A 13495-nucleotide genomic window follows, 5' to 3' on the forward strand; every position below is an offset into this window, starting at 1 on the left:
TCCTCCTCACTTCACAAACCACCTCAGACTCTGCACCTATCTTTTCCATGAATATCTTACATACGTCTTCCACCCCTTCCATCTGCTCTAACTCATACCTTCCCATTCTTTCTTCCACTATGGTCTTATACTCTGCCATTCTCTCACTGTCTTGCAATTTCTCCACTCTTCTCACAGGAGCTGTTTCCTCCTGTCTTCCCTTTCATCTCTTCAACCATTTTCTTTGCTGCCTTACCATGGCCATCATTAAATGGTGGTCCGAGATTCCATTCCTCCACCCTCTCCACATTCTTGCATCCACCACTTGTCTTCTCATTCGCTCATCCACACACACATAGTCTGTCATTGCCTTTCGTTCAACAAGTTCACCATCCATCCTCCTCATAACCCTCCATGTATACCTGTGGATCATCTTATGCCGAAAGTAGGTGTTAGCTATTGCTAACGTCTTACCAGCGCAGCTGTCCAACAAAGCACTACCATTCCCATCTACTTCAGCTGGCACACCCCACCGACCAACCACTCCATCCACTCGTACATTCCTGACTTTGCCATTCATGTCTCCAATCAAAAACACTCTCTCACTCCTCTCAAACTTGTCCATACATGCTTCTACACTTGCCCAAAACTCATCTTTCACTCTTGCCACTCGGTCCTCTGTCGGCGCTCATGCACACACAATCGCCCACGCTTGTATACCTACTTTCATCCTTACCCATACAATCCTTGCACCCATTGTTCCATACTCTCTTATATTCTCCTTCCACTTCTTGCTTATCATCAGACATACTCCCTCTCTTGCCCTCTCATTCTCATTAACTCCTGCATATATTCCTAACCCCTAAAGCGCGGCCAATGGACAGCCGACCCCCCCCCCCAGGTGGCGGGGTTGTATCGCGGTCTGAGTACCTGTAGGATAATATTAGCCAAAAATCAGAGATTAACCCTAGAACATTATACTTGGTATGGCAGATAGTACTTACATTCAGCTTTCTCCAGAGACAGGTGTTGAGCCTTCGTGGACTACCCAAGGACTTGTGGAGACTTGCAAAGTTGGGTAACAAAATCTTCACTTTCACACCTCCAGCAACCTGGTTTCCCCTCTACCACAGCCTCATTCTGTCACAGTAAACTTTATACTACAACATACAGGTAGTTTGGAATCCGTATTTGTACAATAAGCACTGAAAATAAGGCTAAAATCAACGAAGCGTACGGCCGACATGCAGCGCGGCGGCGGTCTTCCCGTCACTCAACAAACATTTCCATTTTCACAGCTAAAAACACGTATACTACATTATTTTCAATCATATTACTTCCCAAAAGATCACCGCGGCGCGCTTTTTATTCTGCCTTACGCCCATCACTTTATTCTCGTTCCTGTCGGCCGCTTGCACTGACTCGGAAGAGCTAGAACTCGCCATAATGTCACTTTGAAAGCCTGCGGTAAACTGACGCTAAACATGGGCAAACCGTGCAAAGAAAAGCTAGTGTGACAACTGGGGAAACAAGCGTTTCCTATTAGCATAAACTGCTTGTGAGAGGAGAGCGCAGATTTACAGTTCTGAGCAGAGTGCTGCCATGTATCACAGCCAGGCTGGCCGGGCCATGGTGGGGGGGGTAGGGGGGAAAAAACGCGATACTTGGCAACAACGGAGGTCAGTAGTACAAAGGTAAAGTATGCTAATTGTAGCTAAAGGGTGGTGGTACTGATAGACAATACCAGCTGGAACATCCTTGCCCGCGTTTATTCAAAATTAACTCGAATCGCAAACGCGACGATCCGCCGTTATGTCCTTTTTGGCGAGCGTCGTAAACACGACGACCTGCGCTTTAGGGGCTAAACCGTATTCCCATTCTCTCCCCCTTCCACCTTTCCATTTAGTTTGGCTCAGTGGGTTAGAGCGCTCCGCTCTGACTGAAGGGTCGGAGGTTCGAGTCCACCCAAGGGTCATTGGTAGACATCAGGAAGGGCATCCGGTCATAAAATGCTACACGCTCCAGTCCAAAAGTCCTCTACTCAGGGGCAATGCCTTAGCCCTTCGGGGATACCTGGCGTAAAACCAAATTATTTTTTTATATAATAATCCACATATATCCACTCTTGCATCCTCAAGCACCTTTCTGCATTCATATAATATCCAGTTAGACACAACATCTTGTCCCGGTGCTTTCCTAACGTCTTGTTTTTCCACTAATTTCATTAAATCTACTTGTATTTTGTCCAGCACTAAGTCCTTAGGTATATCGTTATTTTCACTAAACTCTTGTAAAAACGGTTTGAAAACATTTGTTCATCACTCCAGCCTGGGCGCCTGGATCCTCTTAAATTACTCCATCTACTTTCAGTTTGTATAACCCTTCCTTGTTTTTTAATTTTCCTTTTACATATCAGTAAAAGAGCTTTGGTTCATCCTTCCATTTGTGTACTACATTCTTTTTGTAATTCCATTTTTCTTCACTTTGAATCCTTACGTATTCCTTCCTTCCCAGTTTTTACAGTATTTCTCTCATAGGTTGTTTCATTCCTTTCTTCTCCATTCCCTCCAAGCCGTTTGCCTCTTCATTCCTGCTTCTTCGCATCTCTTCTTAAATCACTCATTTATGTTTCTTTCCTTGATCTTCACCTGCGGTACATATCTCTCAACTCATCCTTGTATATCCATAAAAACTCATCCCACTTTTCTTGAGTACCTCTTGCCTTGTTGAAATTTCTCCATTCAGTTTCTGTGAAGTATTTTCTTAGCATGTCAAAATCAGCTTTACCATACTTGTATCCATATTTATATCATAATTGTTGATTTTGCAACCTCTCTTTCATCTTTTGTTATACAGTATACTCGATGAGAATGTGGTCACTTTTTCCTAATGGGCAATCGCATATCAGCTCATCAATAATATATATATATATATATATATATATATATTTAGTAGATCCAGGTGAGAGGGTTCTTCATTTCCTCTGAATTTTGTATTCTCTCTAATCCATTGTGTCATGATGTTACTCATTACCAGATACTGTATAACATTTTGCTTCCCCACGACTCTTCTCCGCCTTCTGTATACCAATCTTCCCAACAAACTTCCGTACAGTTAAAAGCTCTCATCACAGATATGTCACTACTTCTGCTTATGTATCGTTCCAAGCATTCGTTGGTGTCACTAAGCTTTTCTTCATACTGGTATTACTCCCTTAGGTCATGCTTTGGTCTTGGGTGGAACATAGGCCACTGCAAGGTCCCTTTTTCCACCATTACTTTTCTTGATCACTACAGTATTTTCAGCACCTCTGCCATACCCTCACCCTTTTCAACCTTGTCCGCAACCATGATTTCCCTCACCAGTATCATTACTCCACCTCCCCTCTTTCCTGGTCTGTTTCTGTTCTGTACATTTTAGTGTCCTTCACCAATTCCTATGATGTCTTCTGTCATCCAATTTAGTCTCCACCAATCCCATAATGTCTGGCTTATTTACCCTCAGGTGGTCATTAATCTCCTCAGATGCAGATATCAACCTTTTAACATTTGTGTATGAAACCTTCCACCCTTTACTCACTTCATTTAAGCCAATTCTTCCTCCCCAGCTGCATTCCTGTACCACTTCCTCTGCATGTGTGTGTGTATGTTCTTACCTCATTCTGACCTAATTGTATCTTTACAGGAATGAGTCAAGCTCGTACTGTCCTGTATCTTAAACCATTTTCGTTATACATCTTAAATTTATTAATTGTTTTGGCACACACTATTTCATTTGGTAGTACATTCCATTGATCAGTTGCCCTGTTTGGGAAACTAAATTTCCTTACGTCTTTATTGCCTCTCTTTTTGTGCAGTTTTTTCTAGTGTCCTCTTGCTAATGCATCCCTATAGCTTATATATTCATTTATGTCTATTTTCTCCTTCCCTGATATGCTTTTATATAGCATAATCATGTTTCCTGTGCCCTTTCTCTCTTGTAGTGCTGGCAGATTCAGTTTTTCTAGTCTTTCTTCATAGCTTAGATCGCTTAAGCTTGGTACGCATCTTGTAGAGGCCCTTTGAACTTTTTCAGTCTTATCTATGCGTTTCTTGAGATGAGGATTCCAGACTACTGATGCATACGCCAGGGTTGGTCTGATGAAAGATGTTATTATCTTCCCCAGCATGTCCTCATTTATGTATGTGAATGCTGTTCTCTTATTTGCAAGCAGGGTATACATATTCCATACCTTCTCAGTTATAAGGTCAGCCGGAGATTGTCTGTTATTGATAATCACACCTAAGTCCTTCTCTGTTTCTGATACGTGTAGGGTTCTACTTCCTAACTTATAATCCCAATCTGGTCTTTTCCCACTTTCACCAAACTTGATTACATGACACCGGACTGTTTCTGGCTTTATTGAACTTTTTCCGATATATAGGAATTTAGTCCGGTAGCTGCTTGATTCCGATAAAAGCGAATTCCAGTCTGCTGAAGTCTGTTATATCAAGGTTTTACTGTATAAGAATTTAGTCCGGTAGCTCCTCGATTCCGATAAAAGCGAATTCCTGTCTATTGAAGTCCATTATATTGAGGTTTTACTGTATAGAGAGAGAAAGTTCCACCATTTATTTCTGATAAAGTATACTGTGGGCACTAGAGAAATATATTCAGTTATGTAAACATTTGTATTACACAAGTTTGGGAAATATTAGGGTACTGTTTGCACAGCTACCATCATTGATCTCGCATCTGTCCACCCCCTCAAGGCAGTTTAATTTGTAGGTGGACTAAACCTTAGATTAAGGTAAACCCCTCAGTGGCCTAAACCCTTGTTTCAAATATTTGCAGTCTGTAATTTTATTATAATCTAGGTATTTAACTGGGTATCACGTCGAAAACAGAAACTTGAATATGGGCCTAAGTGATCAGCAGTACAGATGTATAAAATAATGGAAGTGGGTAGAGGTAAGAGTTGCAAAACTTTAAGATTCAGAAATGTAAATTGGAAGGTGGTGTGCGGTATTAGAGTGAAGATATTGTTGAAAGGCAGAAGGCATGATGCAGTTGCCTTTCAGTACTTGACAACAAAAGTCTAATATTCTCTGCTGTGGTACTGAAATGGAGGAAGTAGGAAACATACCGGTATAGATGAAAACGTCAACTAAAAAAGAAAAAATCTACCAAGCAGCCTTATGGCTGGGAAACTTATGTGACCCGGCTTATGCATTGCTATCTCCTTCCATCAGGAATACTGTCTCCCTTTTGTGATGAATGTTTGATTCCATTAACTGTACAGCACTTCTTGATTAGGTGTTCCAGTCTAGGAGATGCTTGTCATTGAGACCACTCAGGATTTTGGGCAGGGATGGATCTTACTTTCTGTCATTGGTAATTGGTGAGGAGGCATGTATACAGTAATTAGGACATGTTTCCTTCTCATGAGGAAATAGGTTTCTTGGTCAGCTGTAGCTTTTATGTACAGTACCCTTGCGTCCAACATGGTAATATTGTCATGCATGGGTCCCGTGTTGGACCAAAAACATGTCGGACAAACAATAGAGCTTATGGGGAAAAATGAATTACGTCAGCAACCCTAGGAAAAGTCACCCTAAATACCTACCATATACCTATACATATATTGGTACTATTGTAATTATAATAAATGGTACTGTGCTATGAATGATAACTAACCTTTTAGGATAGTGTTGGTGGGCTTGCTGGGAATGGAAGGTGGTATCCAAGGCTGTAGGTAGTCCTACTGGGTCCCCGAAGGATGGCTGCTGGCGTCACTAGTGGGTAATGGCTGCTGCTCCTCCTCAACCTCCCTCATAAATCCTTCGAAATCACACTCAGAATCACTATCTTCGTCCACAGCCATGGAAGGTCCTGCTTCTGCCTGTCCTAGCACTCTGTAAGCCTTCACTGGTGCCAGGATCTTGTCTTGGTTTTTTATTATGGTCCTCATGTTGGCTTCATTCATGCCGTAGGCCTTGGCAATGTCAACTTTCCTCTCCCCTTTCTTCTTCCTCTCGATGCTTTCTAGCTTGGTGACCTGAGGGAGGTGCCGATGCTTCTTGGGGTTCTCAGAAGGCTTCCTAAGCATCGTGAGCAGGGTAAAATGCAGTAACAAGGGCAGAAAATGCAGCAAGAAAAAAGCACCTTCCAATGCGAATTATGCGACTGAGTGGCGCTGTGGCGGGAGAAATTTAAACAAAACATCATGTGACAGCAGAAGCGTTTTTTAAAAAATTGGGCGGCATCATGATCACGTCACGATAGCAGGTGGGGAAGGCTACTTGATCAGAAGTTTTCATTGGCTATCATCATCATAGGAATGTCCAGTATGACCGTGTTGGACCGGGGGTGATTGTGCTAGAGGTGAACTCTGCGGATTTCGCCCACTTCTCGGAGCTCTGTGTGTGTTATGCTAACACACTCGTGTTGCAGTAATTAAATTGTGTTAAATAATACTAATTATTTGCTCTTCGTGCTAGATGTGAATCGTGCTGGACTAACGCGTGTTGGACGCGAGGGTACTGTAATTTAATAGTGTGTCATTGATGTTTGTGTGTGATTTTTAATGTGTGGGGTTTGTATTTTTATATTTAAATTTTTTTCTTGCTTTACAGCTGCAGTAATTTGGTTGTTATACTGTGATGATTAGATGCTTATTCAAAAAACTGTACTGCATGAGTGAGGGTTTTACTAAGGAAGGATATTCAGATTATTATTGCAACAACTATGTAATTGCTTGTAGGATCAGGGTAGCATTCATCCATGAAAATGGTGCCTTAAAGTGTATAGAACTTCTTCTTCTTCTTGTTGCTGTTGCACAGTCCCAGACTGCCTGACCTAGCATACCCATTGGACGCAGGCTAGTCACTGCCCTCATGGGGTTGTCCCATTGGTTCCCCACACTATTGGTGTCATGTCCATGCCCCAGCACAGTTTGTGCTCCACCATGTGGGTCATGCTCTTTGGATCCACTCAGTAGGCCAAGTAAGGCATATGTCATCTGAATGATGTTGAGGATAGGTGTATATGTATATTTGCTCATGCTGTGGAATGAAGAGAAATCATATTTAGTACCTATTATTTGCTGAGGAATGTTATTCAAGAAGGTGATCAAAAGTTACATGTATATGTGTGGTAGATGGAGATATAATGGCACATTTTCCTTAATAGTTCATTTTGCTACTTAGTTTTCCCATGTATTTTGTTTAATTTTGTTACTGACATGGTAGTTTGCACCAGTAACATGCCAGAGGATGTCAGTGTGTGATAGGCAGAGTATAGCACTTAGGAAGAGGTGTTATAAAGTCTCATATATTAACAAGGATACAGCTTTGTATTTCATCCTTCCATTCATATGTCCATTCATTGATCAAAATTCCTTTGTGATGATTTTTTTTTCTTTTAAGCTAATAGATATGCAGTGTATATAAAATGAACTTTTGAATGGGTCTCCATGATATTGCCTAAAATAAGTATTAACATCTAGATAGTGACCCAGTAATTTGTGCTCTCTCTCTCTATCTCTCTCTCTCTCTCTCTCTCAACATCTAGATAGTGACCCAGTAATTTGTGTTCTGTCTGTCTGTCTGTCTCTCTCTCTCTCTCTCTCTGTCTCTCTCTCTCTCTCTCTCTCTCTCTCTCTCTCTCTCTCTCTCTCTCATATGCATACATGCAGACATAATAAATAGTACCCTCCATGTAAAAGATACTGTTATCATCTAGATTACCCCCTTCCCCTCAGCAGAGGCCACCAGCATCAGATAATCGAGGCAGGTGTCCAAAGGGTTACCGATTCAATCGCAGACGACATACATGTGTTGGTATGGCTTGTGGAGTTTGTCTTTTGAGCATGTGAATGAAATGGGATGTTTTGTTGCATGCTGTTACTGCATGAGTACTTTAGTGAGGGAATCTGAAAATTTAGTTTCTCATGGCTGTTTAAATCAGTTGTAAAATAATCATCTGTATTGTACTTTGAAATAGATTATTTATTCGATAAAGCATACACTGTAGAGCCCTCCAGTTGAGCTTGTGTAATTACAGGCATTGTTTAGAAACTTATCATAGGTTTGTTATTTTATCTTGAAACATGATGAGTTGATTGACCTCATTTTATAGATGACTATAAATGGTATGAACAAGTCTTCTGTTGAGTCACCTCCAACCATTGTTATTGAATGGTGCTTTAGTAGGGCAGACTAAATCATCATAGGCTGAATTAAATTAGATATGTAGCTTCTATTTTTTAGATCTGAAATCAGATCAAAATTCCCAATCTTTGCAAAAGAAAATAATTTTAGAATGAGTTAGAAACATATCAGCAGATTATTGTCAGCTTTATTCATGTAGTTGGGCATTATCTGTGTTCTGGACATTATGCCATTAGTCTAACAAAGAATCTTGAAAGAGACTTAATTGATTGGTTACAGTCACATAGGCACAATGGCATGGTTGAAGTTATGTTCAGAGCTAAATGGAGGAGCCACCCTTACCAACATTCCTCTAATAATGTTTAGGAGTGATATCTCTTCATCACTTATAACTGTAATCTGATTGCATTTAGCCTATACAGTGCAAGCCATTACTAGCAGTGTTTATTGGTCTCAGTCTGTGCCAAATATATATGCACTTCAAAAATTGCAAAATGTGGAGGCCCCTAAGGTAGGCTGTTGCACACTCTATGGGTTAAGCTGTCATAAAGGAGAAACAGTGGCAAATTATGATTAAGAAATTTTATTTTCATTGTCAGACTGCAGACCCATTCTTTGTTGAACTTAGGTATGCTGTGTTCCAGAGTATGGAACAAGGACAGAAAATGTTACATCGCACTAACCACACTCCCCTACCACCATTTATGATCTTTAAAGGAACAGGCTTCCAGTTGAAGGTGGGTAATGAGCTCCCAGATTCCCCTCACCATGAAGGCTGTCCATGTTATTAAAGAATAACTGGGAAACCTGGTGAAGGGTACCCTGGGTGTCTTCATCAGACCCTTTCTTCCTGTAGTTTTAGCAATATGGGGCAGTGTTAGTTGAAGGAGGTGGTGAGGCCTGACTCTTAACATGGACACTGTAAAGAGTTCACTGGCTGAAACCTAAGATGATGGGTGGGAGGGAAGGAACAGCTCAGTTTTTACTTTTTTTTGTCCTATGGTAGGCCAAGTAAGTGCCTAGACAGAAGACATTTCGTACCTGAATTGGTATCACATTCCAGTCTCTTCCTTCTTATGATTTTCTTGTGTGGTATATGGAGTTTGGAGACCAGAGCTCAGACCCAGACCAAGTATGATCCAAGAGAGTTTAGGAAGTGGCCTTTTTATTCTAAATCTGGCATCCTTTGCGTACATCTTATTGCAGGTAGAATGACACCTACTGAGTGTAACATGGTGAAACACCTGTCACCTAAAGGAGGAAAAATAATTTTTAGCTCAGCAGCCACTTATTTTTTGCATCATTCACAAATCACCACTGACATGGGTAGTTGTGCATCCCCGACCAATGCAATGGTTATATGTCTATGATGTGGTTCTGGACTTCTTGAAATACTGTATTTGAAAATGTATGGAGTAATGAATGGTCATCAGAAAGCAGATGAGTAACTGAAACTTTACCATATATTTATATTTATATAATTCCTGAAAGAGGTAAATTGCTTTAACACTGGGGTGGGAATGAAGACCATGCTTTTTGAACATACTGTTATTACAGCCAGAAGCTTGAATTGCATCCAGCTCTCAGAGACTAGAGGAATAGGCACACACCTAAATGCATATTTATATTTCTACAATTATTTGTTAAGCATACATATCCATATCTCTTAATATTCTGTAGTTGTTTAACAGACACTAATAAATAATAATGGGGTCAAATCATCTGGAATTATGCAATAACTTTTGTGGTTTCAGACCCTTCCGTGCAAAGTGTGCATTGATTTTTATTTCCTTTCCTTTTGGACAGTACATTCTCTGTCTCTCATGCTGTTTCACTGAAATCAGTACACTCACACAAATGCAACTCTACCACTGACAAGGAGTTTGTATGTGGTGGTTCTGTGTACCCTGAGAGGAGTGAAGCAGCTGCGGCATCCCTCTGGGAGCAAAGTCTCCTTGTATTTCCCTTCTTCTTGCTGTGGGGAAGGATGCACATTCAACCCACCACCACAAGGAGGTGCAGATTCCCTACATGGTGTATGTACTGTACTTTACCTGTAAAACAACCCGACAGAAGCAGTTGCTTACCTTTGGTTGATGAACCTGCTCTGCAAGACAGACTGGGGTTAAGTGACAACATCAGCAGCAACAACAACATGCAGACCTAATCCTCAGTCACTTTCAGTGTTGCCTTCTTTAACTTTATCATGTTTTCCACATGAAATTCTGCAGCCAGTCTTAGTATGACTCCATGTTTAATTACTGTCAGGTTTAATATATCTGAAGATTTGTAATTGTTATTGCTTGTTACTCAAGTTTTACTTTGTTGGACTTTAGGTACAGTACAACAACCAGTAGACCAGTGTGTATATATATATATATATATATATATATATATATATATATATATATATATATATATATATAGATATATATAGATATATATATATATATATATATATATATATATATATATATATAGTACCATCGCGTCCAACACAGTAATATTGTCATGCATGGGTCACGTGTTGGACCAAAAACGTGTTGGACAAACAACAGAGCTTATGGAGAAAAATGAATTATGTCAGCAACCCTAGGAAAAGTCACCCTAAATACCTACCATATACCTATACATATATTGGTACTATTGTAATTATAATAAATGGTACTGTGCTATGAATGATAACTAATCTTTTAGGATAGTGTTGGTGGGCTTGCTGGGAATGGAAGGTGGTATCCAAGGCTGTAGGTAGTCCTACTGGGTCCCCGGAGGATGGCTGCTGGCGTCACTAGTGGGTAATGGCTGCTGCTCCTCCTCAACCTCCCTCATAAATCCTTCGAAATCACACTCAGAATCACTATCTTCGTCCACAGCCATGGAAGGTCCTGCTTCTGCCTGTCCTAGCACTCTGTAAGCCTTCACTGGTGCCAGGATCTTGTCTTGGTTTGTTATTATGGTCCTCACGTTGGCTTCATTCATGTCGTAGGCCTTGGCAATGTCAACTTTCCTCTCCCCTTTCTTCTTCCTCTCGATGCTTTCTAGCTTGGTGGCCTGAGGGAGGTGCTGACGCTTCTTGGGGTTCTCAGAAGGCTTCCTAAGCATCATGAGCAGGGTAAAATGCAGTAACAAGGGCAGAAAATGCAGCAAGAAAAAAGCACCTTCCCATGCGAATTATGCGACTGAGTGGTGCTGTGGCGGGAGAAATTTAAACAAAACATCACGTGATAGCAGAAGCGTTTTTAATTGGGTGGCATCACGATCACATCACGATAGCGGTCAGGGAAGGCTACTTGATCAGAAGTTTTCATTTGCTATCATCATCATGGGAACGTCCAGTATGACCATGTTGGACCGGGGGTGATTGTGCTAGAGGTGAACTCTGCGGATTTCGCCCACTTCTCGGAGCTCTGTGCGTGTTATGCTAACACACTCGTGTTGCAGTAATTAAATCGTATTAAATAATACTAATTATTTGCTCTCCGTGCTGGACGTGAATCGTGCTGGACTAACGCGTGTTGGACGCAAGGGTACTGTATATATATATATATACAGTAATCCCTCGAATATCCGACATAATAGAGCCATAGGCAGGTCCGGATAGTGGTCCTGTCCGGATATTGGGCCCCAGCTTATGGACTTGTACTTATGGACCCTAACTCAGAGAAACGCCTATACAACTCCCACCGGACATGCATTGCACCTATTTAAGACCCAAATCACACCAATAAGGGACATAAAAGACTGAAATAAATGCAAAAGAACCAATAAATGAGGTTTTAGAGGTGAGTTTATACAATATTAAACATTCTGGGTACTTACAAGTCCCTGGCTCCTGGACTGGCTTGAACCGCCAGTTTGCAGTCCACAGTTAATCCTCTGCACTCTCAATTCTAATTTCTTAACACTGCACAACACTGTAAATTCCTGTGTGTTCTAGTGGCAAGGTATTGCAGTTTATTCACTGTTTATTCACAAAAAACAAGCACCTGTGGCTTGCACTGCTATGAGCATCTGCTCTCGATCGGAGTTAGACTGTTACTGTTGATGATTGTGGGGTAACAGAGTTGCCAGATCACAACGGCCACATGACCAATCTCCTCAGGTTTACCAAATTTAACTTTTTATTACCAAATTCGTAAAGCTAGCATTTATTCTTCACTAATTATATATACAAGTGGAAATACATGTAATCACTCTCCTTATAATTAACACCATGTTGATTATTTTCACTCTATGTAGGGTAGCAGATTAATCAGAGAGCAAACAATCCACCATCTCCATCTTATGTATTCTCATACATGTGAAAAATCCATTTGGTTATGCATTATTCTGATTCATTACCAAATTGGCCCACACTTTCATTCATTGCCAGACGCCATGTATCCCAAACGGGGTGGCCAAGGGCTTAGAGTTAATTGTTTTACAGGGAGGGGCACTAATCCTCCACCAATCCCACTTGACATGTAGGGATGCCAACAGCATCTGGTGTTCCCAGGCGGTCACCCATCTAAGTACTAACCAGACCCAACGTTGCTTAACTTCGCTGATCGGACGGGAAGCGGTGTACTGAACGTGGTATGGCCGTTGGCTTGGTAATGAAAAATACCAAATGGCAACCCTGACAGGGGAGGGGGGAGGAAGGAAGGGGTGAAGGGACCATGGTGTAACAGCTGTTCGGCGCCAGGCGGCAATTTCAAATTACGGGTGGGAAAAAAAGTCAGATTTTTTTTTAATTTTTTGTGATTTTTGGCCCATTTTGGGAATATTGGATCCCAGGACTATGTCCGGTTAGTGGGGATGTTCGGATATTGGGCATTCGGATATTAGAGGGATTACTTATATAATTACTGTATATATATATATACAGTAGGCTCGCCCAGTGCACGTCATCACAGTGAGCGAATCGCATTGTGCGCGAGTGACCAAAAATCATAACGAAAAACCTTGAATGCGTGAGTTTACCCCACAAAACACGAGGTAGAGGCAAGAAGTGGCTTAAAAACGCTATTTTCCATCAGTACGCGACCCCCCCCCACACAACGTACCAATAGTGACCTAGAGGCTCATGGGGAAGGTGCTCAAGAGGAGTCTACAATAAGATATCGCCAATAACAGCTTCAATAATAACGTTTTCGGCAATAACAGTAAGTTAGAATAGATACCCAGTTTCTATAATAATGATGTTTATTTCGTGAATACCAAGTTGTTATACTGCCAATACGTCCATAACAAGATGAGGAATGAAACAAACAAGCAAGAAGAGATGAAGGAAATTGCCGAAAATGTGAGCAGTAGCGAGGAGGAGAGGGAGGATCCTCCCCTCACCACCTCCCCTGACTCGCCCACCGCCGTCCTCCACTGCCCCA

At 41.3% G+C, this 13495-nt stretch overlaps 1 protein-coding gene and 1 non-coding gene across 2 annotated transcripts in view; one reads left to right on the forward strand and one right to left on the reverse strand.

Annotated features, from left to right (window-relative positions):
- Window positions 1-13495, forward strand: part of LOC145413007 (uncharacterized) — a 468549-nt gene that overhangs the window by 336548 nt on the left and 118506 nt on the right. The window contains exon 24 of the mRNA XM_080282828.1: window positions 7724-7799. Coding sequence (XP_080138954.1) covers window positions 7724-7799 — 76 coding nt within the window. The remainder of the gene's footprint in view (window positions 1-7723; window positions 7800-13495) is intronic.
- Window positions 12600-12718, reverse strand: LOC145413046 (5S ribosomal RNA). The gene has a single exon (XR_013899657.1). It is a non-coding gene; the product is annotated as a 5S ribosomal RNA (ribosomal RNA).

Source organism: Coenobita brevimanus, chromosome 94 (genome assembly GCF_032717465.1).
Source record: "Coenobita brevimanus isolate Jiangsu-jjx chromosome 94, ASM3271746v2, whole genome shotgun sequence".
NCBI classification, from domain to species: Eukaryota; Metazoa; Arthropoda; class Malacostraca; order Decapoda; family Coenobitidae; genus Coenobita; species Coenobita brevimanus.